At 40.1% G+C, this 27,208-nt stretch overlaps 1 protein-coding gene across 3 annotated transcripts in view; it reads left to right on the top strand.

Moving 5' to 3' along the window:
• LOC311261293 (spermatid perinuclear RNA-binding protein-like) overlaps positions 1-27,208 on the top strand; it is a 73,445-nt gene that overhangs the window by 22,403 nt on the left and 23,834 nt on the right. For 2 of the 3 annotated variants that reach the window (XM_084359799.1, XM_084359800.1), the window contains exons 2-9: positions 6,780-6,895; positions 10,260-10,489; positions 11,171-11,336; positions 14,206-14,350; positions 16,589-16,680; positions 20,285-20,407; positions 24,221-24,316; positions 24,543-24,654. In XM_084359799.1, the coding sequence (XP_084215925.1) occupies positions 6,893-6,895; positions 10,260-10,489; positions 11,171-11,336; positions 14,206-14,350; positions 16,589-16,680; positions 20,285-20,407; positions 24,221-24,316; positions 24,543-24,654 (967 nt within the window). In that variant the 5' untranslated portion in view covers positions 6,780-6,892. Of the gene's footprint in view, positions 1-6,779; positions 6,896-10,259; positions 10,490-11,170; positions 11,337-14,205; positions 14,351-16,588; positions 16,681-20,279; positions 20,408-24,220; positions 24,317-24,542; positions 24,655-27,208 lie in introns of all 3 variants that reach the window. The other variant, XM_084359801.1, reaches the window with a different exon arrangement.

The following is a 27,208-nucleotide window of genomic DNA, read 5'->3' as shown; positions in this document are numbered from 1 at the left end:
TTTTATTGTATGTTACATCCTACTTTCTTTTTATCGAAAGCTTATAACATATTCAAATGTTGCTGGAGCTCAACTCATTTATTTCACCTTATTATGTGGGTTGTGAAATTTCATCTGCTTTAATGTGAAGTGAGAACCAGTGTTTCTGAGGGGTAGTATTGTTGGTGCCACTGTTGCAAAGACAGCTGTATCATTTCCTTTTTCCTCAGACTAGCAACTACCAACAACACAGGACAAAACATGCATTTATTAAATCGTTTAGTTTATAATGGAGACGGAGAAGCAGATTGAAAGGCTGTCAGTCCGACTGAATCATGAGTCAGCCTTCATTTTCCCACGAGATCATGTCAGGTGGCAGACAAAACTGCGTAGTAAAAGCAAGGTTAATCCACCAATCTAATTGTTGGTATTGTTATTATGTGGCCATAGCATTGTGCAATTAACATTTATTTCATAATGATGTGTTAAAGCACAAAACTAAATGTTACAAATATAAACTACTGAAGCCTACAGCTGGGTATACATTGTACGACTCATCTCAGATTCGAACAGATATTAACCATCATCTGGTTGGCCATCGTCAGGCTATCACACAATTGAAGCAGAGCCTGTGACGATTCCTCGGGGTTGGTTGCTTTTCTCTCACTGCACCTGGGCAAAGTGGCAAAAAGAGCATCTGAAAGTGTGGCTGGAATATATAGAGGCCAGGTAGGGGTATTTTTTTGTTGATGCTGCTAATACACGTGTTTGTGTGAAGGACAGAGAGAGATAATATGAGCCTTGCAATTGAGAGAAGGGAAACAGAAAAATACAGGACCCAATATTACAGATACATTTGATTTTTATTATTTTTTTTAATTTAATTTGCTATTTTACACTAGATACTGTACAGCACGAGATCTCGCAATATTAAAACGGGATGCTATTTCTCATCAAGATGAAAAGCTGTCTCGCAATATCAAAACATTACAGACAGAGCAGCAGCCAGCATGACGGAGTCAACCACGCAAATGCCTTTGCACGTCAAGTGCCAGAGCCACGGAAATAACGAAAGACATCAGCGTTTTCATTGCAGCTGATATGAAGCCATTTTCCATGGCGGAAATTCAAACAAAGTACACCATCCTGTCACGTGCGCATGTTACTCGCACGGTGGTCCCACACCTCTATAAAGATGGCATACCTTTCCATCCCTGCTACCTCCGTATAAAGTGAGCGTGTCTTTTCAACTGCAGGAGAAATAGTTAGTGCCCAAAGGTCTCAACTGCTGCCAGAAAATGTAGACATGCTTATATTCTTGAAAAAGAGCATGACCATATCTTAGGCTGGGCAGTGTAGTTGTAGCCAGCTCTCAGCTCTGTATCATGCTTGAAGAGAAATTTGGTCTCAGTTTGCACTTCAAGTAGTGAGAGAGTACTACTTTGAACTTTTCACTTATTGTTTGCACTTGCAATTGCAATTGAAATGGGACTAAGAAAAACTTAGTGTTATTTATTTTTGTTACTTAAACTGTTTTTAATCTTTTACTTTCATTTTGTGGAAAGGAGTTCAGTTAGAAGGTCACACACAGCTTCATTTAGAAGTTACAAGCTCACACATAGTTCATGCACAGTTATGAGGTCTGAAGAGACTCGAAGACTCTGAGAAACCATACAGGAGAGGAGCCTGTCAGCTGAGTTTGTGACAAAACCTTTTACACTGCGTATATTGTTTGTGTCTCTTACTGCACATGATAATTCATACTCAGTCAGAAAGTAGAACTGAAGTGACATTCATTACAAGATGATTATTAGTTAAAACATTTGAAATTGGACCTGCATTGTTTTGCATTTTGTGACTTTCGATCATATTACAGTTTTAAGAAGTTTCTCAAAATCTCGTCTCGTTCTTGCGAACCCAATATTGTGTATCGTCTTGTCTCGTGAGCTGAGTGTATCGTCACACCCCTAATTTCAAATGATACTGTAGTTGATGCTTTATGTTATTTGGGGCATTTGAAAACCCTTCCTGCTTTGCCTCACAGAGACATGAACCTCTACCCAGAGCAGATTTGGTGCCCAGCTCTGGACCTCTGCAGTTATAAATAACCAGTTCTTCATAACCAACCAAGCTCATTTACACTTCTTGTACAACAAAGCATTACATGTGTAACATGGCACTAAATGGTAGTGAGTCTAATTTTGCTCTCATAGCTTAATTGTTGCAAACAGTTGTCTTTGACTAGAGTTTAATGATGTTAATTACAGTTTGGTGAAATAAAATGAAAAGCTCACACAGGGTTTTTGTTCTCACCGAGCTTCTGAGGCTGCAGTGTGTCGTTTTCATTTATTGTCTCATAATGTGGGCGTTGTGAAGCCCTTTGAGACTGCAAGTGTGATTAAGGGCTATGCAAATAAACCTGACTTATAGGGAATAGATGAGTTTAAAGGACCCAGCGTGTATGTTGTTCACTGTGTTGGCTTTTCTTTCTGTAAAAGCATGGCAGGGTGACTCGTGAGAGTTATGTATGAAGTCTATTTTTATTCAGAGGGAAAAAAACATCCTCGCTTACGTGTTCACACTCTCTAGCCTGTTTTTTTTTTCATCAGCATTGTCTTTTGTCACATGCTGAGCTCACCATCTGCTGCTACTGCAGCCTCGTCAACGTCCTTAAAAAGTCATTGCTGTATTCTTAATTATCTTCGTTTAATCACCTTCCCTCTTCAGGGAGATGAAAGGTTATTAGAAAATGAGCCCACATGGGGAATATATTAAAAGAGCAGCAGATTACTGTATGCAAGTATACACAGTCATGGATGGTCCTGTAGGTCCTGTTGTCCTTGTGCCATGTGTTTCACTATTTACTGTTTTTTTATGGCATTTTGGTTGAAATGATTGCTGCTCCATCACCCAATGTCCTCACTGCTGTCTCCTGCGGCTGTAATTATGTCAGTCGTCCTGTATAGCTTTCTCCTGCTCTCCCTGTCTGTCACGTCTTGTTTGTCTTCACATAGCAGCGGACTTGTATTTTATATTCCAATGCAAGTTCATCACTTTAAGTATCAAATCAAATATTTGACAGAGACAGAGACAGAGAGTCCTGGGGTGTGTCAAAGTCCAACAACTTCAAACAGAGTCTAAACCCAAATGAGTCAGAACACTCTTTTAGTTTTACTTTTTAAGTTTGTCTTAATGTGAAAAATGAATCAATGAGTCAAAAGGACATTGTGTATTTGCTGTGCTAAAAATATAAATTGATCAGGTTAAAGCATAATCTGCTTGCTGATTTACATGTAAAAATTCTATGACATTTTTTTTTATCTGAGGTTCCCATCAACAGGACGGCATCGTTTGTCTGTGCCTTTGCAGAACATCACTGTTGAAAAATAAATCAGTCAAACTGCTATAGTTTAGAGAAAGATCATGGTTTGGGTAAGTGATTAAGTTTTTTAAGGACAGGAGCTTTGTCATCATGTTGAGAGGTAAGGTTAGAATTGTGTTCATATAAAAAAAAAAAAGGTTGACTGATGGTAGGAACAAACTGAAAGCAGTCCTATAAATCCTGTTCAGTGTTTTGTGAAATCATCCATCCACCCAGACCTCGTTTCTTAGTCGACTTTGTCGCTCTATAACAACATCACCTGGCTTCCTTCTCCTCCTGCCTCTCAGTGATGCTGCCATTAACCTACTGCTGTGGCAGAGCATACTTTCACTAACTGTCAAAGCAGAGATGTTTGGGTTGAACATGGTTGAAAGTCGCTCCCTTCGACAGGTGGAGGTAACTTCAAAAGATTAGGAAATGTAAAGGAAATGTTCCTTGTTGGCAAGAAATCTGTGCCTCACTGTTGGCCTGGTATACACTTCACACTGGTCCCTGGTCTGTCTTTTGTTGGCATGCCGTGCAAAAGGAAAGTACGGATTGAGATGCAACTTGAGGATTAAATTAATTCATTAAAAAAAGTTTTTTATTGAAGCAGCATGTGTCAGCACAGCTCAGCCAGGCAGTGGAGTCTTAGTGATTTACCTGTGAAAAACAGCTAGCTGGACTAAATTTCAATTAAATTCTGAGTATCTTAACCTCGTTAGGATTTCATTGCCTGTATTTCAGCTATTAACATATTCTGCTGGATCTTCAGGACATATTTTGGTGGGGAAAAAGTAAAATCCCTCACATACATCATAGAATGTGTGCTTGTTGAATAAGGAAATCTACATCTTCCTACAATCTGATTAATTTATAAAGATCTGGTAGCAAGGAGTGCAATGTCTGAGTTCTGAATTTTTAAATCATTTTGTATCCAAGCTGTTCACATACCAAATCCAACTAACCAATGATAGGTCCCCCTCCTCTGTCCTTTTCCTCCTCTAACAGTCAGTTAAGTCACATTTACTGATCAGAGACGTGCGATCCAGTTTAGAGCAGAGATGCAGCAGAAATGTGTCGTAAAGAGGTGATGTATCATCAAACTGAATATTGTGGCAGAAACACAGCTCTGCCTTTCTCTCCCTGCTTTCGGTGTGAGAATAAGGCTTGTTAGCATTCATGTGTTGCGTTCCTGGTCTCTCACACGTAGCAACGTCCTCCATTATTGAGTAGTTGTAAATGCTTTGAAGTTGCGCTGTTTGGGGAGTTTTTGTTCCAAAACGGGGCTGAAGCAGGAACGTGGGGCTTTGAAAGGCAGAAATCACTGCAGCTGGCCCAGTAATTGTTGTGTCGTATTGATCAACATCCTTTTTCTTGATATTTCTCTTCAAACATTTTCACCCTGTGTTTATTTGACTGGATGCTTAAACCCATTCTGCAAACAGATAATAAAGGCAGAGCTGTAGCAGTGACCACCGTCTGCCTGCCTGTCATTGAAAACAAGGTCAAGGTGACGGAGAATCTAATTGCCGCTCAGCTCGACCCCATCGATTCCCCCAGGATGGCACACAGCAGCAGTGCTCGCGCTCTCTCCACCAACACCAGCACCACCACATGGTTTCACCACAGGCTCAGGCTCACATCTCATTAGCATTTGACCGCGTGGGCAAAGCAGCCTCAGTTAATGCATTTAATAGTGAGAATATATTCTGCGTAATTTAATTAATGTGTAAGTGTGTGTCTGCGGCCAGATAATGTTCAAACAATTTCACAGCAACACCAGAATTTAAGTGGTTTGTAATAAAAACAGCTGGTTTATTTTTAATCAGGATGAAAAGCAAGTTTTTGACATGTCCCATATTAAACGTGAAGCTTCTGCTCATTAAAACTCATCACAGAACAACATGAGAAGTCATCTTCAGATTAATATGGCTGAATGATTGCACTCTGATGTAACACATGGTAAAAGATCCACTTCAATACTGGGATTTGCTTACCAACAAGAGGAAAGTTTACTTAGCATAAATAAATCCTGTAGATGACGGGTCAGACGATCATTTATGCTGTAAATGGCGAAAACAGAGACTGTACAAACAGTTGAACATAATTGTGAATATTTTGTGTTCTCAAATAATCAAAATTATGTTTTTTAGGTGAACAAACTGAATAAGAAAACAATAATAAAGTTGTTAAACCTGCTTAACTGGTCCATGCTTAAAGGGGAACTCCACAGATTTTACACACATCTGTTGACTGGTCCTGGGAAAGTACCCAGAAAGAAAGTACCAAGTTCTCCCAGGAGGGAGCTGTGTGACATCACTTGAGTCAACGTCAGTTGTGTCTGAAGAGTTTGAAGAGTTTGAAAATGGAAAAAATCTGAGGTTGTGGAGAAGTGATCTTACCAGACCTCTGTAGCACACTCCTCATCTCTGCTGCAGGCTAGAAGCTCCACGTTACTTCAGTCACTGCTACTGTAGCATAATGCACTTATTTTTTAATATACTACTTTTAAACCACTTTACTTGGTTCCTCTCAACAAAAAATCAGAAAATGTCATAAAGAATTTCTCAGAGGCCAAGTTGATGTATTGAAATTGCTTCTTTCTTCAGAATAACAGTCCAGAATATAAAGATAATTAATTTGCAATGATATTAAACAGAGCAAATCCCCCTTATACTATTGATTAAATGTTTCAGCACTAGGTGAATTAATTTAATTCAATATATTCTTCATAACTCTGACCTTGGGCCTTTTTGTATGGTTTGAGCTAGGCACCTCCCAGTGAAGGTAAATATTACTTTAATGCGACAGCACATAGTGATAGTTTAGATAAAATTGTGTTTCCAACTTTGTGTCAACAGTTTACATTGGTTCTTTCCTGTTTCAACAGGAAAACATACCCATGCACAAAGCCAGCTCCATAAAGAGATTGTTCTCCCAGTTTGGTGTGGTCTGCAGGCCGCACCAAGCTCTGACCTCAGCTGATCAGCTTCTCTGAGTGGGCAAAAATATAATATTTCCAGACGCTTTTTCACTTTTTAATTTCTTGTGTATTACATTCACTGTAGTTTTGCCGATGTTGAGAGAAGATGTCAGAAATGGTTGTGATTAAAATCTGTGAAATATGAAGCTCTATGGTTTTAAATCTGACATTTGGGAGGATCATTTTAGCCTGGATAATGCAACGCCATGTTTTAAGCTTTTAGCCGATGTTTATTCAGCACAGCTTAGAATAAGCTTTCAATCCTGGATCACCAACATTATAAGCAACAGATATTATAAATACAAAGGTTAAATCTATATCCCTGAGGCAACAAATGTACAAACATGTGCATGTTCTATGTGTATGATAGAGAGATGTATGATACAAGGTTTAGACAAATATGCTTAAGCTGGAAGTTTACATTTTTCCCTCGCTCCTATTTTCTTCCTATAGTGAGACTGACCGAGAGGCCAACAGCCGAGAGACGTTTGACTGCATGAAGAGGCCGAGTGACAGGACCCTGGTCCTCACCTAGACCCCTCCCACAACCCCCTCACTGCCTGGACATGGTGAGCCTCCTGTGCATATGTACTGTTTGTTTATGTTGTGTGCTTCTAGCCGTTTAAAGACTCCAAGCTAAGTCATATATGGTGTGTTCTCAAATGGTTGTTAAATAACTGTATACACCTGTTTACCCTGATTGTTCATTTGTTTTCACATCAGATAAACTACCTTGTGGGTGGGAGCAGACACGGCTAGTAACTACCTAGGGAGAGGTTAAAATACATCTGGAAGTGAATCATGTTTTCCTGAGAAGAGTAGCATAAAATGATTGATTGTTTACTGGAGATGGTGTATTCCCGACCATTGAAAATGTTGTTTTGGCTGATTAGGCTACACAAAATGGGTAGTTCATTTCTGAAAGCATCGATTTTGTTTGTGTAGTTTAGAGTGTACTGGCAGCTAAATAGCTTGTTTATTTGTATTAAAAATACAATATTGAAACACCTGAGCATTTGTGGCACACCACACCACAACACAGACAATCCTAGATGGATTTGAGTGACAAGTTTTGAGGAATAAATTGACAGAGTTCGAGGTCTGAAAATATCCAAACCCAGTTTGATTTCAAGCTCTTTCTGAAGGAGACTGTTTCAAAACAGTAGGAGCGATGTCTACAGCAACATGGACTACAACATTTAACCTCAAACTGGTAATATGTAAAAATTGGATGTTTCTATGATACTATGCTTGGTAAGAAAATCATAAGGTTTCCTCGGGTAGTTTAATGTCTGATGAGTCTCTGTATTTGTGTATTTTAACACCAAGAGATTCGTCAAAAGTCCTTGACCTAGAAAGTTTCTTTTGCCTTTCAGCCTCAAAGTCAACAAAGATGAAAAGCAGAGTAGAGATCTGTTGATCATTTTAACCAACTTCTAAGGTGCACAAAGAAAGGAAAAGCCTGAAGAGATCAGAACTACAGCCAGATTTATGCTTTAAGAACAACTTTCACTGTAGCTGATAAACTAAAAGCATTAGCGGGCATTCCATCTTAAATGGGTGCACAAGCTTGACCGAATGAATGCTGCAGAGGTGTTTTGCTGCGAAACTCCTGAAAATGTTTTGTTGACTTTCCAAGTGAGTAGATAATGACTGAATTTCCATTTTTGGGTGGCTTTCTGAACACATTTGGAGAAAATATTGAATATTTAGTAAAGCTTGAAAGCTTTTGAATGATCTTCTGAGGTGGATATCAAAGTATCATAAAAACAGTTGTCATAAAAACACTTGGATGCAATTACCCCAATGGGAAGTATTTGGAGCAATTAGTTTTTCATAGAAAAATTATGTTTTATCTTTTCTTGCAGACTACATGTGAATATTTGGGAATCTGATCAAATGGCTTCCCTGATTTCTGTTATTTTATTTATAGGTACATAGAAGGATCTCTATCTGTGCAGGTTATCAGATGCCCACACAGATGCTCAGTACGCTTCATATATAATGTAAACCAAGCTGGTTTCATCCCATGAAAAACCTGTCTGTGTCAGACATTATCCTCCCCAGTGATCTGACAGAGAGAAGAAAATGTTGAGGAATTTTTCTGATGTGTGCGTCAGATTTAAGTAAATGGCATCCAGCGACAAACCCTGCAATGCAATTAATTAAAGCAGTGAATGTCATTATCTTCTAATTGCGGCGCAAGCCTGAACTCCCAGCTGTCTTGTAGGTAACAAATAAAAGGAACTGTCCTGATGCCGGGCTGGGCTGGGATCCAGAATCATGTCGAGGCCGTGAAAGTCTTAATCTTTCATTTAGATCTTGTTAATGTTTGTGTGTATGTTTCTGTGTTATGGTTGTTGACGCTGCCCACACTTGCCGTTACACAGCCTCGAATGCCCCTGGCAGTTGAGCGAGAGATTAGCTAGGTCATGATGAATGACCCTCGCAACTCCAGCACAAGCCCGAGAGACTTGTGGCCATGAATTATTAAAGCACCATCATAAATAACTCACCGTAATGAGGGTGTGCTTACGCGCTGCAGGCGGCGAGAGAGGGAGGAGATGAAAAAAGGGGGAAAGAGAGGATTGGAGTTGAAGAGGATGGGATGATTGAGTGAGATAGCAGTTTGACCTTGGACTGAAAGCCTGTCATGATGCTCGGCCGGCGGACAGACGCACTGAGGCTTGTAAAAACGAGCAGGGAGCTAATTTTGCACATCAGCCATTTTTTTCCCTCTCCCCTCAGAGAGATGGGCTCTATCCCTAAGTACATGTCATAAATGTTAATGTTAAGTAACGACAGACTGTATCTAGGCCAAGCAGAGATTGGCAGCATCACAGGTCGCTTCAGGTGTTGCTGTCATCGTGCAGACTGTGACGAGTGCTCATGACACTGAAAACAAGCCCCTGCGATTGCACCCAAATGTCTGAGAAGGCAGTTGAGGAAAACAACAGCAGGTGTCGAATTTAAAAACAGTGTGTTCACGTTCAAAGACATTTATTTTGCTCTGGATTTCCTCCAGGAAGTCGACAGTCAACAAACTTAGATTAGTTTCCCTGTGATTACCCAGAGCGAATATTGCTTTGATGATGGTGTTGGATGATGAATAGCAATCATCATTATCCTTCTTTTTAATCTCCAAACCAGTTTACTGATCAGTCAGTATTGTTGACCTTGAAATCATGGCCACCGTGTATGCTGGTTTAAAGCAGACAAAAGTAGAAATTAAGCAGCTGATATATATGAAACATCCTTCGATAGGTAGAAATAAAGTAAGTGGAGGAAATTGGCATTTACACTACCTATGTAGCTAACAGAAGATATGCTATATCCTATGCGATGAATGAACATGTCAAGAAATCTGATGTCAGGCGCCTTGGTAGCTCAGTTGGTAGAACGCGTGACCCACGTGCAGAGGCTTTGTCCTCGCCGCAGCGGCCCAGGGTTCTAGTCTGACCTGTGGCCCTTTGCTGCATGTCATCCCCCCCTTTCTCTCATCCCATTCCCTGTAATCTCTAAGCTGTCCTATCGATCCATCAATTTTTTAAATTTTTTTTTACTAACATCCAGTTTTTCAGGTTCTTAGATATAAAAACACATCAGGCTCCTTTCACTTCTTGTGTCAGTATGTGCCCACTGACTGTTTAACAATTAACAACCTTCCCCTGGATGACATTTATGTTGACTAATGATTATGATAAGGCAAATGGACCATCTCAAAGGTCACAAGTTGTAAAGGCCACGGGTTCCTACAGAAGCCCATTTCGGTCCATTAGTGGACACGTTTCCTCTTTGAATGTCCTTGAGCTCAGCTCTGCACCTCCACCTGCTCACTCCGTGGGATTCTAACTGGACATAAGTGTCAGCTGAGATGAAAATATACATCAAATAAAAATGACAATGTCTCTCTTTCCCCTCGTCTGAACCCAGAGATCCTTCCGATCGTTTGCAAACGATGACCGCCATGTCATGGCCAAGCACGCCAGCATCTATCCGACACCGGAGGAACTTGAGGCAGTCCAGACACTGGTGTCCACCGTAGAGGGAGCCCTCAAGAAAGTCTCTGATTGGATGGATGGCCTCAACAAATCCTCAGGGAAGCCCTCTATCAATGACGAGGCTGGGGACAATACAGAGGAGAAAGATGCTGCTGAAACAAAGTATGTCCCACTGTGTCTGCTCTTATTTGGGGCTTGTTTGAATGTTTTTATGGTGATGATTAAAAGCACTGACCCAACTATCAGTCATACAGCTCTGTCCTGAAACAGCCCTGCTTTCATCAGAGTACAATATTTTCATACAGTTCTATGTTGCATCTGACTGCCAAATGGGCGTTTCTCAGAGAGCAAGATAAAGAGAATTTATTGCTTGTTGCAGTTTATTTTTGTACCCTCAGCCGTTTCCTCAGTACACTGCCAGATCGTTTCCCTCATAAAATATGTGTTCTGCTCTAAATCTTCATCGGGCGGATACGTGTGATGATTGGATGATTAAACAAGCTCAACAAAGAGTCGTAAATTCTTAACATTTGGCTCAGGGCCTAAACATCCACACAGAGGTTCTGTATTACTAAAGCTTCTATATGGAGATACAGCAGGAAGCTGATTACAACCAGTATAGAAAACGAATAAACATTATTCTTGATATGTAGGAGTAGGTCAAGACAGCAAAATGAGTGAATTTATGCCCAGAATCAGCTCAATAAAAAGGTTTCAAAAACATTCCAACATCCATCTACTTTTCACTGCAGTGAGAGCCGAGGACCAGGCTGTGTTTGTGTGCTATCACCTCTGTATGGCTGTGAGAGACTCTGACACTGGCTGTCATCCATCTGCCCTCAGGTCCGACAGCACGCCGGTGCTGTGCGGGGTGACACGTGTCGGTCTGGTGGCCAAAGGCCTGCTGATCAAAGGGGACATGGACCTGGAACTGGTGCTGATGTGCAGGGAGAAACCCACCAAACTGCTGCTATACACCATCAGCGCCAACCTCCCACTGCAGATCCAGGTATGCTCCAGCTACACCTCGAGCACTGCAGTGTTCAGCACGGTGCATCCAAAATGAACCTTGAAAGCACAGCTGAGGAAACAACCTTGGGGTGGGAAGGCTTTAGAAAAGTGTCTTTGTGATCTGATCTTCAGTAGAAACACTTGTCCACAGAGAACAACCAAAAGGTCTTTATGTGTGATAAAAGAGTGTCTGGTGACATTGGAGAAGAAACATACTGACACCCTGAAGTGAAGCATGAAAAAATGTTAATAACAATAATAATAATAAAACATTTTGTGTACGGGTTTTTAATTTTAATACGCAACATGTACAGTAGTATATACGTTCAGAATGCCATTTAATGCAAACACTTAAGTTGACTCACACTGTTCAGTGTTTTTTCTTGACATTTTTACATGCAGTTAGAAATACCAGAGGGTAAAAGGAACCTTTAAAATGAGCATAAGCATCTTCTGTCAGCTGTGATATGTGGGTGTATTTTGGTCAGTAATGGGTGAACAAATGACAGAGCTTTGAGATTAGATCAACACAACAGCACTACATTTCAGTGATATATGTCCTCATTCTCAAAATGAATGTAATTAGATCAGAATGATATACATTCCTTCAGATATGCAAAGGACAATAAGATACTCTACAACCATGCTTTAGATTATCTGAAATTTGAATAATTGCTGAGAGAGAACTGGAAAATAAAGAAAATACGAATAGCTGAAATACACAGAAATCACAATTAAATCAGGCCTGTTTTCCTACTGAGCTCTGTCGTGTTCTGGTTGGCTACACAGCCAACAAAAACAAACTGTTATAAACTGGAATGGCACTCAATGAAACTTATGCATCCGACAGCAGTCATTTTTAAATCATCAAGCCCAATACAATATCACAATTTTAAACTATCCATAACTGCTTAACTCTAATTTAAGATCACCAGATCTAGAATCAGCATCAAAATGCCAGATTCTTTTCATTAAGATCAATTCATTACTCTCTGAGAAATTAACGAAAATGCAGAAAAACATCCTATTTCACAATGTCAAAAGCAACATTATTAAACTTTTTTTACCTTCAAATAACAGCTTCAGCATCATTTTGATGGTACAGAGAAGTATTGAGCAGTGCAACAAGAGCTATTTGACACTGTTGCATTTAGAATATTCATTTTTATAATAAATGCAGAAGGACACTCAAAAGGTCACACACCTTTTCCTGAAGTCTGTCTACAAAAAAGAGCATGAGGCACAATGAAAGGAAAGGTTGTGATGTTTGGCTCATACTAGCTGAATACCAATGACATGTAATAACATTTACTCTGAATTTTTCACCGAAGTGAATAAAAAAATGTATTGACCTCCATATCACAAAATGTCTAAATCTGTGTCCTTCTCAGTCTGTTTCTCCGCAGTCAGCTTGTTGTCATTAACAGCTGCCATTCCTCCTGAATACCAGTAGTTTTAGAGTAAGAAACAGTCACTTGATGCGACATACACAATTATCAACGTTAATATTAGATGAAGGACATTAATGAAGTGCAAAAATACCAGTGACACCTACAGCAAATATATTGTTTATTGATATTTCAAATCATTTAAAAAATAACAATTCAGCCATTTGCTACTCCAGAACAAGTTTGAACCATAGACAGAAAGAAACAGAAATGTAAGCAGAATAATGATGTAAAATAGAAGTGAAATAAATAATTTCTCAGGGAGAAAATGTTTTTAACCTTAACCAGACGAAAGGGTTATTTTAGTCTGTGGGAGAAGGGGATACAGAGGAGATGATTTGAAATGGATATAACATGAAAAGGAAGTTGTCTCTGTACTGAGACTACACTTGATTTATCTCTGCCATTCTGTCTCGGTGAAATCTTTAAAGCCCACACTGCAGTGCAATCTTCACACCACAACTTATGACCATTGGGACTCTCTACAACACAGAATTGTTATTTCAGTTAGATATGATGCATCCGAGCAGAGAGTGTGTGTTTTTAAAACAAAATTCTGAACCACAGAGTTGCACAAATAATTTAATCAAAAAATCTCTACCCTTCAAATTGGTTTCCAGAGTGTTCCCACCCCACCCTTTCCAAGCATCTGCTCACTAACAAAGCACAGCTGACGTACGCAGAGCCTAAATGTGCTTCCTGTACCGCCATCTCAGTTAATTACCTGCCATAGCTGCCATGCGTGCTTCATCATCAATGGAGGAAACCATTTGAAGCTCTCATTTCCTGGGCCAAACTGGGAGAGATTGACAGGCAGAGGGGGTGATGGATGGGGTCATTTCTCACGGAGACGAGATAGAGAGAATGCACTTGAAAACATGCCTCTGAAGGGAGCACGAATCTTGAGGAAAAACAAGATAGTTTGGCGTGCTGGGAATTGGCTGGCAATAAGAACAGGGGTGGGAACTCTGAATGAAATGTGGAAGAAAAGCTGCATGTAAACACAACCATTTCTGCCTTTTGATTAGCCACTTTAACAAAAACTATGATTGTTTTGTTTTCACTTCAGTTATCTCAGCACATAAATATTATTATTTTGTACAAATACTGTGAGCTTCCAAATAATGGAACCACCATTACTATACCAGTAACATCAGCATTAGAGGGAAACATGCCTTCTGTAAATAGTTTTAAATGGGATTTGATTCTATGAAGCTCTTAAAATTTATAACTTTAAGATCCTGTATAGGCACAAAGTCACTGGATTCTCTGTGTCCAGAGACATTGTTCAGAGACTTTGTCCTAAACACATCCTCCAACAAAGTCGAACAGCAGCAACATGCACTTAACAAACAGCAGGAGTCAATATTGCCACTGTGATATTCGATTTTTAATTAATCGTGCAGCTCTGCCTTGCAGACAATGACGGAGGACAAATTTGAGGTGCAGTCGTGCGTGTCTGAGGCAGCCATCCGGGTGTGCAGCACCAAAGACCCCCAACTCACGCTGAAGATCACCCTCTCCTCCTTAGCCATGAGGGAGGAACACAGCACCACAGAAGAAGGTATTGACCCACCCCCCTCCCCTACCCCCATCCTGTGCCTCCTGTTTGGGAGGATGCTTCCCCTGCTTTTATTTGACCTTTATATGACAACAGAGGGCTGAGAGAGAGGAAGAGGTTGAGGAAGAGGGAGGCGGGTCATACTGGAATGTAAAGGTATAAAAATACTGTGATACCTGAGCTTGATATGGGAGATAATCTAGGGGAAATTTGGAGGCATGATACATCGAGAGGGCTGAAAGCTGAGAGGCAAACAGGGGAAAAAGGAGAAGGGCTGATATGGATCTGGGTCAAGTGTGGTGGAAATAGCAGATGGCCGGTGCAGGATGATTTCCGCAGGGGATGTGATGGGTTGGGATTGGCGAAAAAGGAGAGGTCTGTCTCAGGTGTCCTCTTGTATCATTCTGCTTCTGATGCGAAGGGATACTGCAATCCAAACATCAGAGTGGCCAGTAGGCCAGAAATAGATATATCTTAGAGGATTAATCCCAGAAGAAAGTGAAGTGAAGTAATCCCTTACATCAACAAGACGATTAATCTCAGTAGCTGTTAAAAATCACCTAAATTGACCAAATATTGATGGGAAACTTACCTCTCCATTGTGTCGAGTGTCTGTCTAAGTCAAGAGCTGACGTTAAGCAACAGTGCTTCGACTGTGCTTGTTTTCTCCCACAAATGGGTTAGAATGAAATTAAAAATGAATGAAAGGCGAGTCAGAAGGGAAACGCTGCCATTATGGAACAGCGAGTGTCATTGTAGTACCGCTCCCAGTGGGAACGATTGAGTCGAGCCATCGCAAAAGGTAGAAAAATGGAGTCTGCCAAACAGGAGAGAAACAGCTCTAGAGCACAGCTGTCGAGTGCAGTCACAACAAGGAGAGAACCATTTTTCCTTCAGGTTAAACATCCTGTCATCACAAACAAGGACAGTGTGTTTTTTTGGCTCAAGCGGGTTTGTTTAAGTGTGAAATCCCATAAACACAGACTGTCCCTCTATCTCTCCAGTAGACACACAAACAAGAGCATAGCTGATTACCCTAACAAGTGTTTCCTACGCTTGTTAAAAACATAAGAATTTAAATAGGTTATTAAGATTGCAGCCTTAAGGGTTCTCCTACATGTTTCCCCGAGGACTCCCCTTATTTAGGGTTCATGAACTCTCTGCTTCCATTTTGGTTACAGTTCCAGGTTGGCAAAGATCCGAGGTTAATAAATCTTGAATTTAATCCTTTATTTCTTCTCTTTTTTTTTTTATAGTAACGAGACTGTTGTAAACACAGGCAGGCTAAGCATCAGCAGCTTAGTGTTACTTTCACTGGCTAAAATGCTAAACAACATAAATGTAACTTGGATACATTGTCTAGTTAAATGTCTCTGACTATACTGGGCCGAAGATAATTTAAGGCCACTCTGTAACAACATTGTTGGATTATGAGCGGACAAAGTGTTTTATAGTTCAACAACATCAACAGAGTGGTAAGTCTGTTCTTGTTAATGAATCATATGCAGTGGTGGAAAATTTCAAAGTTACTTGCACTTTACTTGAGTATTTCTACTCCACTGCAGTTCACAGGGTAATGCATTTTAAACCCTCAAAATTTGATGATTTTGAATTTGGGTTTTTCTGACCTGTTGTGTGTTTTCTCTTACTTCTTAAGCTAAATAAACTATTACAAAACTTCTGAGCTCATGAAAAGGTTACCTTTTAGAGATACATGGTTCTCACAGGATACATGATGATCTGACAGTATTTGATGCATTGCTGTAAATCACACTAACAGTATATAAAGTAGTTAAAATGAGCTCAACCCTAAACATCTACAGTAGTAAAATGTAACACACACATTAATGCAGCAGTAATATTAATTCAAACCGCAGAATGAGTTCTGCATTTTGCTGATAACACTTACCTACTTTGATTTATGGTTTTGAATGCAGGACTTTAACTTGTAGTGGAGGATTTCTTTAGTGTAGAATTAGTACTTTAACTTGAGTAAAGGATCTGAATACTTCTTCCACCACTGATCAGTTGATCCCATGGCATGAGTGCCAGAAGTTGCTAGAAATGCTACTTCACTCAACATCTAACATATGAACATTTTTCAAGGAACCCGCTCAGGAATATTTTTTCTGGTGAGTAACCTGTAACTGGTTTCCTTTGGCTCTTAGATGACCCCAGGTTTTTAGAGTGTACCTCCTGTAGCTGGCCTCTGCTCACTGACTGTTGATTTTGTTGCCGTAGCTCCGCAGGTCAGCGCGCTGTGTGGATTGCCACTTCTCTGCGGCCCCGCTGCTGACGAGGCGCCCCCCCCAACCGGCAGCAGGAAACCCCGGGTACAAGGGGCTTCCCCGACAACCAAATCAAACCAACCCACTCACTCTCTGCCTCAGACATGCTCCTCTACCCCCCTTCCCCCTTCCTCTGTTGACTGGACTTCTCTCTGGGTCACCATGAAATTCTGGACCATGTCTTCTACTAAGCACTTAGACAAAATGACTACATTAACCAGCAGCCCATGTCCAGATCTGGGCTTCTTTGCTTTCATTACGGGGGCTGATGAATTTTTATTGGCTCAGAATGACATCCCACAATTTCATGTTGTAAAAACGGTGTTAATTGAATTAATCTCATGTCCTGGTCACTAATCAAAATTCCCCTGAGCTGATGTCAGGGAGAATTTAGTGGGGGTTGTCCTTATCTGTATGTGGTCTTGACCTGTGAGTGATGGTTCCTTCATGTCCTGCCTCTGGGAAGGAAACACCTTCCACAGATCATCTCCATACCAGGGGAGGGAAAAGGATTGCATTTTTTTAATCATAATAAGATATTACTGTAAAGTGAATGAATGCATATATACTTCCAGGTCCTTACAAAAGAGCCCAAAAAAAGTCCTGAGTATTTTTCTTTAGTCACAATAAAATCTACATGTTATTCCTTATTCATGTAATTTTAGCCCCATAAGCTATTATTTCTATGGAGTCTTAAGTATGTCACTGGAATAATTAAGTGTTTAATGACTGAGTCCTGTTACTGCTGTGAATTGAATCTAATTTAATTTGTAGGTGGCACTCTGCGTGTTTAAATCAAAGAGAATCATCTCTAAATGAAAGCTAATCAGAATATGGAAACTAAATGTCAAAGTGGGAGACAAATTAATCATGAGATGGAATGTGATAGCAGACTGCAAATCTAAGTAAGTGAGCAAGTTAAGGCTGAAACAATCATCATTATTATTGACCATAGTCCATTAAAGTAGTACATGTATTAGAGAAATTTGTCTGCAACAATCATCATTTATCATTCATGTACATTTATACAGAATACACCTAGTGTTATGGGTGAGCATTCCTACGGGAAGTCCAATATTAATGATAAGTGATGTTTTGACCTGTCACCAATCAGGCTGTGGTGTCATAAATCTACTGAATCCTCTGACAGGTGACACCATCCTCTAGCCCTGACATAACATACCTTTAAGCTGCCATGGAAATCTTACACTTACATAAGCAGAGAGTGGATACTCAGCTGCTGAACCATGTTCACATATCTGCTGAAGCTTTGGATTGTAGTTGTTGGTTAGTTCAATGGAAAGAAAATAGTCATTTTTAATTAAAAATGCTTTTTAAATGTGATTAATTGCTACTGTTCTCAGTTTTATGTCATTCTTAATTCAATATCTTTGAGTTTTAGGAGATTGTTAGACAACAATGCATACAACGTTTTGTTTCTTAGTTAGTCTTAATTTCTGGAAATTAGATATTTTCTTTCTTTATTTTTCTTTCTATTTTCTGACATGTTAAAGACGATCAATCCCAAATAATAATTGACAGAATTGCCAATAATGACAGTACATAACAGTTGTTATGTGACTTTCCTTAAGCATTAAAGGGGCTCTCTGTAAGAATTTGTAGCAATTTGCATGTATTAATCCCTTTTATTTGTCATTTGTGAGTGGGTTGTAATGTGACGTTAAAAATAAGCCCTTCCCCATCTCAGGTGAGTCAATGATCATTTTACTTCCAGTGTTTTTTTAAATAATTGATCATAATTTAACATTTAACATTTTAACACATTTCTATATTCATATATTCCTGTGGCACACTAAAGACTTCATAGCTTTCAATTAGAGCACAGTATTATGTAATCACAGTTTTAATGCTCTTACTAAGAAGTTGAGACGACCCCAGAATTCAAGGTATGACACCTCAAGAGAAAAGTGTAACCTTAGATTTTGATGAGTGCATCCTTTTTATAGCATCAGTCCATTAACCCTGGCAGCATTAGTGCCACTGAAGAACCTCCTCTATACTGGTTTCTCACCACAAAGTTTTCTTTAGGAGGGAAAAGTAATTTAATGTTTTTTTTGTTGGGTTTCACTTCAGTTCCCGTTTTCTGTTGTTTTTGAGGTCTCCAGATACACAGAGCAAGCAAAACTGAGAGGGTGCACCTTAAAGTGCTGCATTAAAAAACAAGTGGTTCATTATATTATATTATATTATATTATATTATATTACCCAGAAGTCCCAGGGGCAGAACATGAAGGTCCTCAGTCCTTGGTCTTGGAGGAGGAGTGACACGGGACAAACCCTGTGTCTCTCATCAGCTCCTTAGTTTGTCTTCCACCTCTTCCATCCTGTTCAGCTTTCACTACGGTCTCTACAGCAACAGACTGCTAAACCACACACATCGCTCCTCAGCTCACATTATTGCTGATGAATCACACACAGACGGATAAATTGGACTTTGAATACTGCGTATATTTGGTATTAGAGACTGCAGTGTAACCTCCTCTTTACGAGCAGGAGCTTTTTATAATGCTCTGTGTCAGCATTACTGTCAGCTTTGTAGAAAATAGCCGTGATTTAATCTCTGCTGGCTATTGCTCATTGGGAGAGAACTTTGAACCATAATGGGACTGATTCCAGTGTGATGGGACATTTATCAAGATTTAATATTTGCAACTTGGCAAGCTGAAGAATGAAGATAATGTTTCAGATTGCAGAGAAGTCATTATCTCAGATCTCCCGGATGAGATCGTTGATAACCTGTGAGCCGTCACTCCTGAGCTCTGCAGTGTGGTCTGCAGTCTGTTCCCCCTTTTGTTCGTCTGCTTGACTGTCCCACAGTGGGCACCCCTTAGCTGCTCCCGAGAACAAACAGCCTTCACTTTCTTTCCAGGGTGGCGTTCTCACTCTCAGATGTTTATGTTGTCGTTGTCATCTGCTGTCACTCTTCTTCTGCTGTCGTTCTCCCATGGCTCGGCCTCCAGTCATGGCAGGAGTGCTCCCCACAGGAACCTGGTGTAGAGAGACTGTCTCAGTCAAACATAAACATCTGACCGACCTCGCAAGAGTGAAAATACTAGCATGGCGCTCAAGAAAACTGCCTTTTTAAACCAGGATGACTTTTTTTCTCTTCAAGTAGAAAAGCTAATGTGTCTACACTTTTCCCTGACTTTCCCCACTCTCAGGCATTCCTGAGCCAGTATTTCACAATCTGCCAAGTGTTTCCTTGTTCCAAAGTGTTATTTTAATCTTTAATCTGGCTTTTGGTCCTGAGTCGTTGCCATGCTCTCATTTTCGTCCTGCGCCGTAATTGATAACACACTAATCTGGCGTGTTCCATCGCCTTCAGCCACTGATCTGCATCTAGAGTGAGACTCCGGCCGGGCAGCAAGACGCATGCGCGCACGTCTACTCCGGTTCCTTCTGTCAATGTTATGAAAAATCCTGCCTTGTGCATGAGAAACCCCCCTCTCCTAGAAAATCACGGAATCTCTCAAATTTCCCCCCTCCTAGCTCATTCGGTCAGATCAGTGGGTTTGCCTAATAATTAGCCGTCCAACCCTGCTGCCTGTGTGTCTGTGTGCGAGTGTGGGAGGTCAGCGTGGTCACGCTCAGTCTGTCCTGTCTCATCCTGTCCCTCTCTCCAGAGCAGGGCGATCAGGACGACAACAAGGAGAGGCAGGAGAAGGAGGAGAAAGAGGAGGAGGAAGATGTCCTGGACAGGCAGAAGTGCCAGGCTGCCCTGGCTTCGCTCCGACATGCCAAATGGTTCCAGGTGAGAACAGCTGGGCTGATGACACAATCATTCTGTGTCTTTACACTCTGGCAGCCAGTCTTACCCTGAATATTCAACCCTGTCACTGAAAAGTAGATTTGAGTAGTTAATATGCAACAGCAACTATGTTTTAAAGGAAACATAGAGTCACCCAGATTCTGTTTTTCACTCATATAACAAGGACACAAATATAATCGCCTGAGTTTAAGCAGGGCACTGCAGATTTTGTGTCAGCTGATCATCAGCAGCTGTTTCATGTATGTTTCACAATGATTCGCTAGTTCACAGCTGTGTGGAGAGTAACATCCAATCAAATTCATACAGGTGTACAGCACAGACATTATAACCTGACACTTGTAACTAGGAATAGGCCAATTATCTGTCTGGCTGATTATTGGGCCAATAACCAGCATTTTCCGATTATGAGTATCAGTGGTTTTTGTGTCTGATTGCCTATAAAATGGAATAATTTTAAAAATATGCTAAATTGGCTCTGATGTAGTATCTTTTCTCTGTCTTTAGTAGTATTGTCACGATACTGGAATTTCCAACTTTGATACAATACCATGACTTGACAACTATTGATTTTCGTTACCGTTTAATCAAAAATAAATATATCAAGGCTTGTGTATTGTGCAAGATAAATTACTCCTGACCATAGTCAGTAGAGCGGGAGCAGACAGGCCTTTGTGGACACGGTGTGTGTGTGTCAACTCACTAATGGCAACAAGAGAACAAGAAAGCACAGCTGGTATGTGAAAAATTAGTATTTAAACAGTTTCAAATATTCAATATCTGATATTGATATTTTTGACAACACTAGTCTGTAGTCACCACTCTGCTGTCTCACACAATGTCTTGCTCACAACACTATGTGATTGGTTAAGCATCACAAGTAACAGCCCATCAACAATGAACAATCTGAGTCTGCAAAGTAGCTAGTAACTAAAATGATCAAACAAATGTAGACGAGTAGAAGTGTAAAGTAGCTGAAAATTGAAATACTCAAGTACCCTAATAAATACCTCAAAATTGTACAGTAAGTAAAGTACAGTGCTTGCGTACACTGTAATTAGATACATTCCATCACTGCTTATTTCTACATTTTGACACTGAAATTTGTATTCTTACTGTAAATGTATATTAGTTTCTGAATACTAGATATCAGTCTCCTTGATTACTAATAATCAGTATCGGTATTGGCCCTGATAAAAACATACTTATACACTCATACTAACACCATTTGCTGCCACAGGTCCTTGCTCCATTACAAACCGTCTTTCTGTGCTTAGTCTTATTTCTTTTGATTCAACAAAGACTTCATGTTTGTTTATTGAAATGGGGGAGGGCGGTGGTTGTGTCATGAGAATCCCTGTAGATGCTTAGATTCTTATAGAGCTCCCTGAAAGAGCAGAGCCTTTTCTGCCAAATAAAACTGCATGTGAGCATGTAGTAAGATCTTTTCTTTTTTTAAATGTTTAAATTGGAGAAAGAATAGACAGCATGGATACAGTAGAAATTAGATTTTTTTTCAGTGTTAACAGAGGAAGGATATGACAGAGTGAGATTTAATTATTAAGGTCATGAAGAGATTCTTCACCAAATTAAGTTTCAGATGAGCTGCAACTCTGCTTTTCTGACCAAAGTGAGAGTTCTTCTACTACTGAGTAGGCAGCAGGCAGACGGGAGTCAAGGTCAGGTGAAGCAGTGAGCAGCTTCCCTCAGGGAAAGAGAGCTGAATGCCAAGTGAAATCAGAGTGAAGTCCCCGCTGTGGACTGAAGGTGAAGCAGTACAAGGAGGATTTAGTTTCATCATACTTACTCAGGACTAATACCACCCGCGGACCTCAAATGATCTGTAATAACTGCAGATACAATTAGTGACGTTGGTCCCATCCACCATCCACCATATCTGGAAGGTTTAACTGAAAGCACCTGAATAAAATGACCAACTTCATCGTTGTGAACAGTCATCCTGTGCAAATTGAAGTGTCAGTGATCTCCAGCGTAATTTCTTTTCTCCTCTCAGTCTTCAAGCACTTCTCCTCTTGAGTGAAGGTTTGTTAAAGGTCCCATATTGTAGAAAGTGAGATTTCCATTGTCTCTTTTTATATAAAGCAGGTTTATGTGCTATATAAATACTGTGAAATCATCAAAACGCTCAATCCAGAGAAATGCAGACGGCTCAGAAACTGCCTTTAAACGAGCGGACAGGACTTCTGTTATGGTTAGTTTTGTCAGTATTAGTATATTCCTTAACTGCCTCAGCATTGCCCCCAGCATGGCTGTGGTTGCAAAAACACCGGCAGAGCTGATGGGGAAACATGGTGGGCCTGTGAGAGTTGACCAATCAGAGCACTCTGGGCTTTTTGGCTTTAAGAGAAAGGCCTTAAAACAAAGACTTTAGACAAAGAATAGCGATGCTGCAGCAATAGACAGTGTGGTAAAAATAAAGTATTTTTTGAACATTAAAGCATTTAAACAATTTAAAGTACACCCTAAATATAAGTATGAACCTGAAAAGGAGAATAATAACCTTTAAAATTCACTGCACCTTGTTTACCAGAGATTTCAACGGATTGTATTGTTACCTTTATATTCAATTCACGACATGCAGAGTTGTGTTCAATGAAACATTTTTCACACGAGGTCAACCATATAATACCACTGTAGAAAGGACTATTTTCACCACTTCAAGGCAATGCATGCTGTATTCATACAACTACAATAAACGCCTGAGATGCTTTTGGAGAAAAGGTTTCACAGTTGAATACAGAGGAAAGGATCCTAACAAAGGGAGAAGAGGGGCATTCATGTATGCTTTTCATACTATACCGTACACCACACATTGAATTCTTACAAGATATCAAGTGTCCTGAAAAAACTAAGTTCATTTCATCAAATGTAAAATTGATGAAATGAACTAAATAAAGTCTTGCAGAAAGTAAACCTCCCTCTAAAATAGGATATGATCCTGTATTATTTATATTAATATTCATGCAAGTATTCTAGTTAATCAGATTGAACACTGTGTTTCTATCACACTTGTATTATCACAGGATTTCTCTTTTATTCTTTTGTTAGTGTCTGTTGCCCAGCAAGCAACTTATGTTCTTGAGAAATATGAGATAGTGAAGAGGGAACAGCAGCGCAGCGCTGCTCTAGTATAAAGACAACAAACATAATTTTCAACCAACTGTTCTGAATTAAATTATGTATTGTAACATTTCTAAATAAAAACTATTTAAACAACTTTTTCAAACTTATAACTAATGTGATTATAGCTCACACTCGGTGGTTAGCTGGTGGTAAATATGCAGATTAGCTCAGTAGCACTACAGTGGGTCTGCCATGTGACCCTCACATTGCAGGTCGTAGTGTTTACTCAAGAGCTTTCCTTGCCTTTAATAAAATATTCCCTATTTTGGTCTTGGTACCAGTATTTTATTCCCCCCCAAAAAAGATTTTGGATGGAGTTTTACTTTTGCAAACTGCATGTATATACCCCTCAGAGACTAAACTTAAAATTAAATTTAAGAGACTAAACTTTAAATTAAATTTTAAATTTCTGCCAGAATATAAAATGTTTGTCACAGAATTGAACATTATCAAGTTAATTATGAAATTGAAATTCGGTCACTTACGATGTAATTAACAGCATATTGACATTTCTGGGGTTGTGAATATGCCTCCTCGAGGGGTGAAGCTCAGATATTGAAGAGCCTGGAAAACATCATGGATGCATATTTTTAGAGCTGTCTTGTTGAAATTCCCTTCATGCCGTCACTTGGTTTCGTCTTTTTGTCCCTTCAGGCCAGAGTCACAGATCTCAAGTCCTGCGTCATCGTCTTGAGGATTTTCAGAGACATGTGCAACAGACTGCCTGTGTGGCAGCCTCTCAAAGGATGGGTAGGTGACAGCCACAGAATCAAAATCGCTTGTTTTACAGTGAAATCAAGATTTCTCATTCAGTAAGGGATAGACAGGAATGTTATTGTTCATGTCCGTGGCCTTTAAACTGCTTTTTTGTTACCTGGTGTGTATGTGCACGATGTGCAGCTCCGTCCCATAATCACAACTGAATTGATGTAGTTTATGCTGTGTTGAGTGTCCTCTCTCTATCTGCCCTCCGCAGCCTCTGGAGCTCATCTGTGAAAAGGCCATAGCCACCTGTAACCGGCCGCTGGGTCCAGGTGAGGCCCTGCGTCGCGTCATGGAGTGCATCGCCTCAGGGATTCTCCTGCCAGGTCAGGGATCAGTCCTTCACAGCAACCTCTATGCTCTGTTTGTTGCATGTATATACAATTTCTCTCTCTCTTCTTAACTACAGGCTACAGATCGTCCAGGTTTAATGTTGCTTATGAACCCAACTTCAAATTTCCAAGTGAGATCTAGAGGCAGCACATACATGTACAGAATTTATACAACAATATAAACAGAGGTGAACATGAACTGGATCTTCAAGTTGTCTGATCAAATTTAACATTTTTTGTGTTAAAAGAAAATTATGCACCAATCATATCCCAGGTTAGGGCTTCTTCAGTGATGAACCAGAGGAAAAAAACCATTCCAGCATCCAGATTTGCACAGCAGATCACAAAGAGGTTCTGCTAAATAGTCAGATGAATCAAGAAGGCACAGATTCGCACAGGCCTTTATCAACACTTGAGGTAAACCTCTGGCCTTGACTGGGAATAATGTTGGGCAGGTTGAAAACTCAAGAAACTGCTGAGGAGACAGAGCTGCAGGACTCGGTGGAGGGCATTCCAAGCTCTCTGTTGGAAGTCACTGAGACCATCAAAAAGCTTTAGAGTGCCTTGCAGACATGGGTGTCGGTTCCTGTCTTTGAAAAAATAAAGGGAGGGTGTTTTAGTGTTCAGACCAGGGTTGCGAAGGGTCCTTACCTAGGTTTATTTAATTAAACAACATTTTGAGAAAATCTGCAAAAGCGAGCTTGTGACACTCTGATTCAATCCCCCAGACTGGCAGGATAAAAGAGGGTAGGCAAAGTGAAAGGTAGCACTTGCCCTTCTCTAATTACTACCATTGAGGTGCCCTTAAGCAAGGCCCTTAACCCCAACCACTCCAGCTTCGCTGCACTGCGGCCAACAGATCAGACTGTGGTTGTACAGAGCAGCTTCCAGGTATAAATGTTTGACTGTGTGATGTGATTAGAAAGTTCCTGGAAACCCTCCCTGCTTGAATAGAGGAGGAAAGAAATTGAAATTGTGAATAAATAGATAGTGCCAGTTCTCCAGTCATGTGGGATTATGAAAGGAATCTTATTTTAAGGTGCTGGTAAAGAGCGTCCGGCCAAATTAGAGGCATTGTGGATTCTGGATGTAAGCTGAAGACACACAAGAGTTTGGTTTTAGTTTGAACTATAACATTTGATATGGTGAATCTAAACGGTAGTGGATAGAAATTATGTATTTTGAAGTATTCTCTATTAACAAGGGCTCGTGAGGTAAAAATGCACCATAGGCATTAAAAGTAAAATCAGAGGATTGTTTGTATGGCAGAATATTGACTCATGTGGAAAGTCAGTTTTCAATGTATTATTGTGGCAGACGAACAGGGCTCTCATGTAGGCAGCATACGGTTTGCCCTCTCTTCCAAACATTCAACAGTCTTAATCTTGTAAATGCAAAAGTTCTTTCTGCCAGAAGTCGATATATGTGAGCCATCAGTGGTTGAGAGTCAACCATAGTGAACAAATCCAGTAATCACTCTCTGCACAGAGAGCAGCAGAATTAAATTACATTTTAACAGTGAAATTGAAAACATCAAGGACTCTTAGAGAACCATGCTAGAACATTTTACCAATTGATCCATTGTTTGTAATTAGTGGCGTATTTATGTGCATCTAATATAAAATCTGTTCCCTATAATAGCACTTTTCTGAAGGGATTCAGCATGTACACATCATCAATGATATGCCTGAAGTAGAGTGTTAGCAGATGTTAGTCACTGCTGAGGTCTGAAAGCCGAAGGTAAAGGTTTCATTCACTTAAGAGATATCACACAAGAGCACCAGCATCTCGGACCCAAACAAATGCACACAACATTTAATTTCATCATCATTTAATCAAATATTTTAAAAATATATTGTAGTGTTCTGTTTTGTTGTAATATAAGACATTTTCTTCCCAGGCCTCCATGTTGAAAATGTACGTGTGACTTAATTCTCTCTTCAGAACGCCGTTTCTCCACTATATCTTCACAGAGCAAATAGTTGTTTGCTGCTACAGCATATCAATATTCAACAACACCTCTTATATTTAACCTTCTCACACTCGAGGGTAAGACCAGGCGACAAATAAAAAGCAGAGTACAAATAAAAAGCATTTAGGAGGAAAGCAATCAGCCCAGGGATTAAAAACAAGGTTTAAAGTAAGCAGGCAAATAAACTAAGGAGCCAACAGGCACAGAAACAGCACTTTTAGTCTCTGGAGAAACATTTAGAGCAATCTTTAATGAATGTGTTTGAGGATAACCCCGGTGTTTGGCTGCAACCTCTTCACACACAGAGTGCATTCATGTACTGGATAGCAGAGTGTGGAGTGTCAACAATGATATAGTGTAGTATCACCTGCACTCAGTCGTATAGTACTCTACAGTGCATTAATGGTTTCCAAATTGGGGTGCTTATTCCCTCAGGGGCTCCTTGAGCGAGTCCCAGTGATCTCACGGCAACATGAATAATGGTTTAATTTAACTTTTACTTGTGGTTCATTCAGGAAAACTTGGTGTTGGAGTAAATCCTCTGAGATTGAAAAATCTTTCCAATCCAACTCAAAT

Source organism: Pagrus pagrus (assembly GCF_965226575.1).
Source record: "Pagrus pagrus genome assembly, chromosome: 8".
Taxonomy (NCBI): Eukaryota; Metazoa; Chordata; class Actinopteri; order Spariformes; family Sparidae; genus Pagrus; species Pagrus pagrus.
The sequence above is the reverse complement of the archived record's forward strand: the minus strand, read 5'-3'. Positions and strand labels throughout refer to the sequence as shown.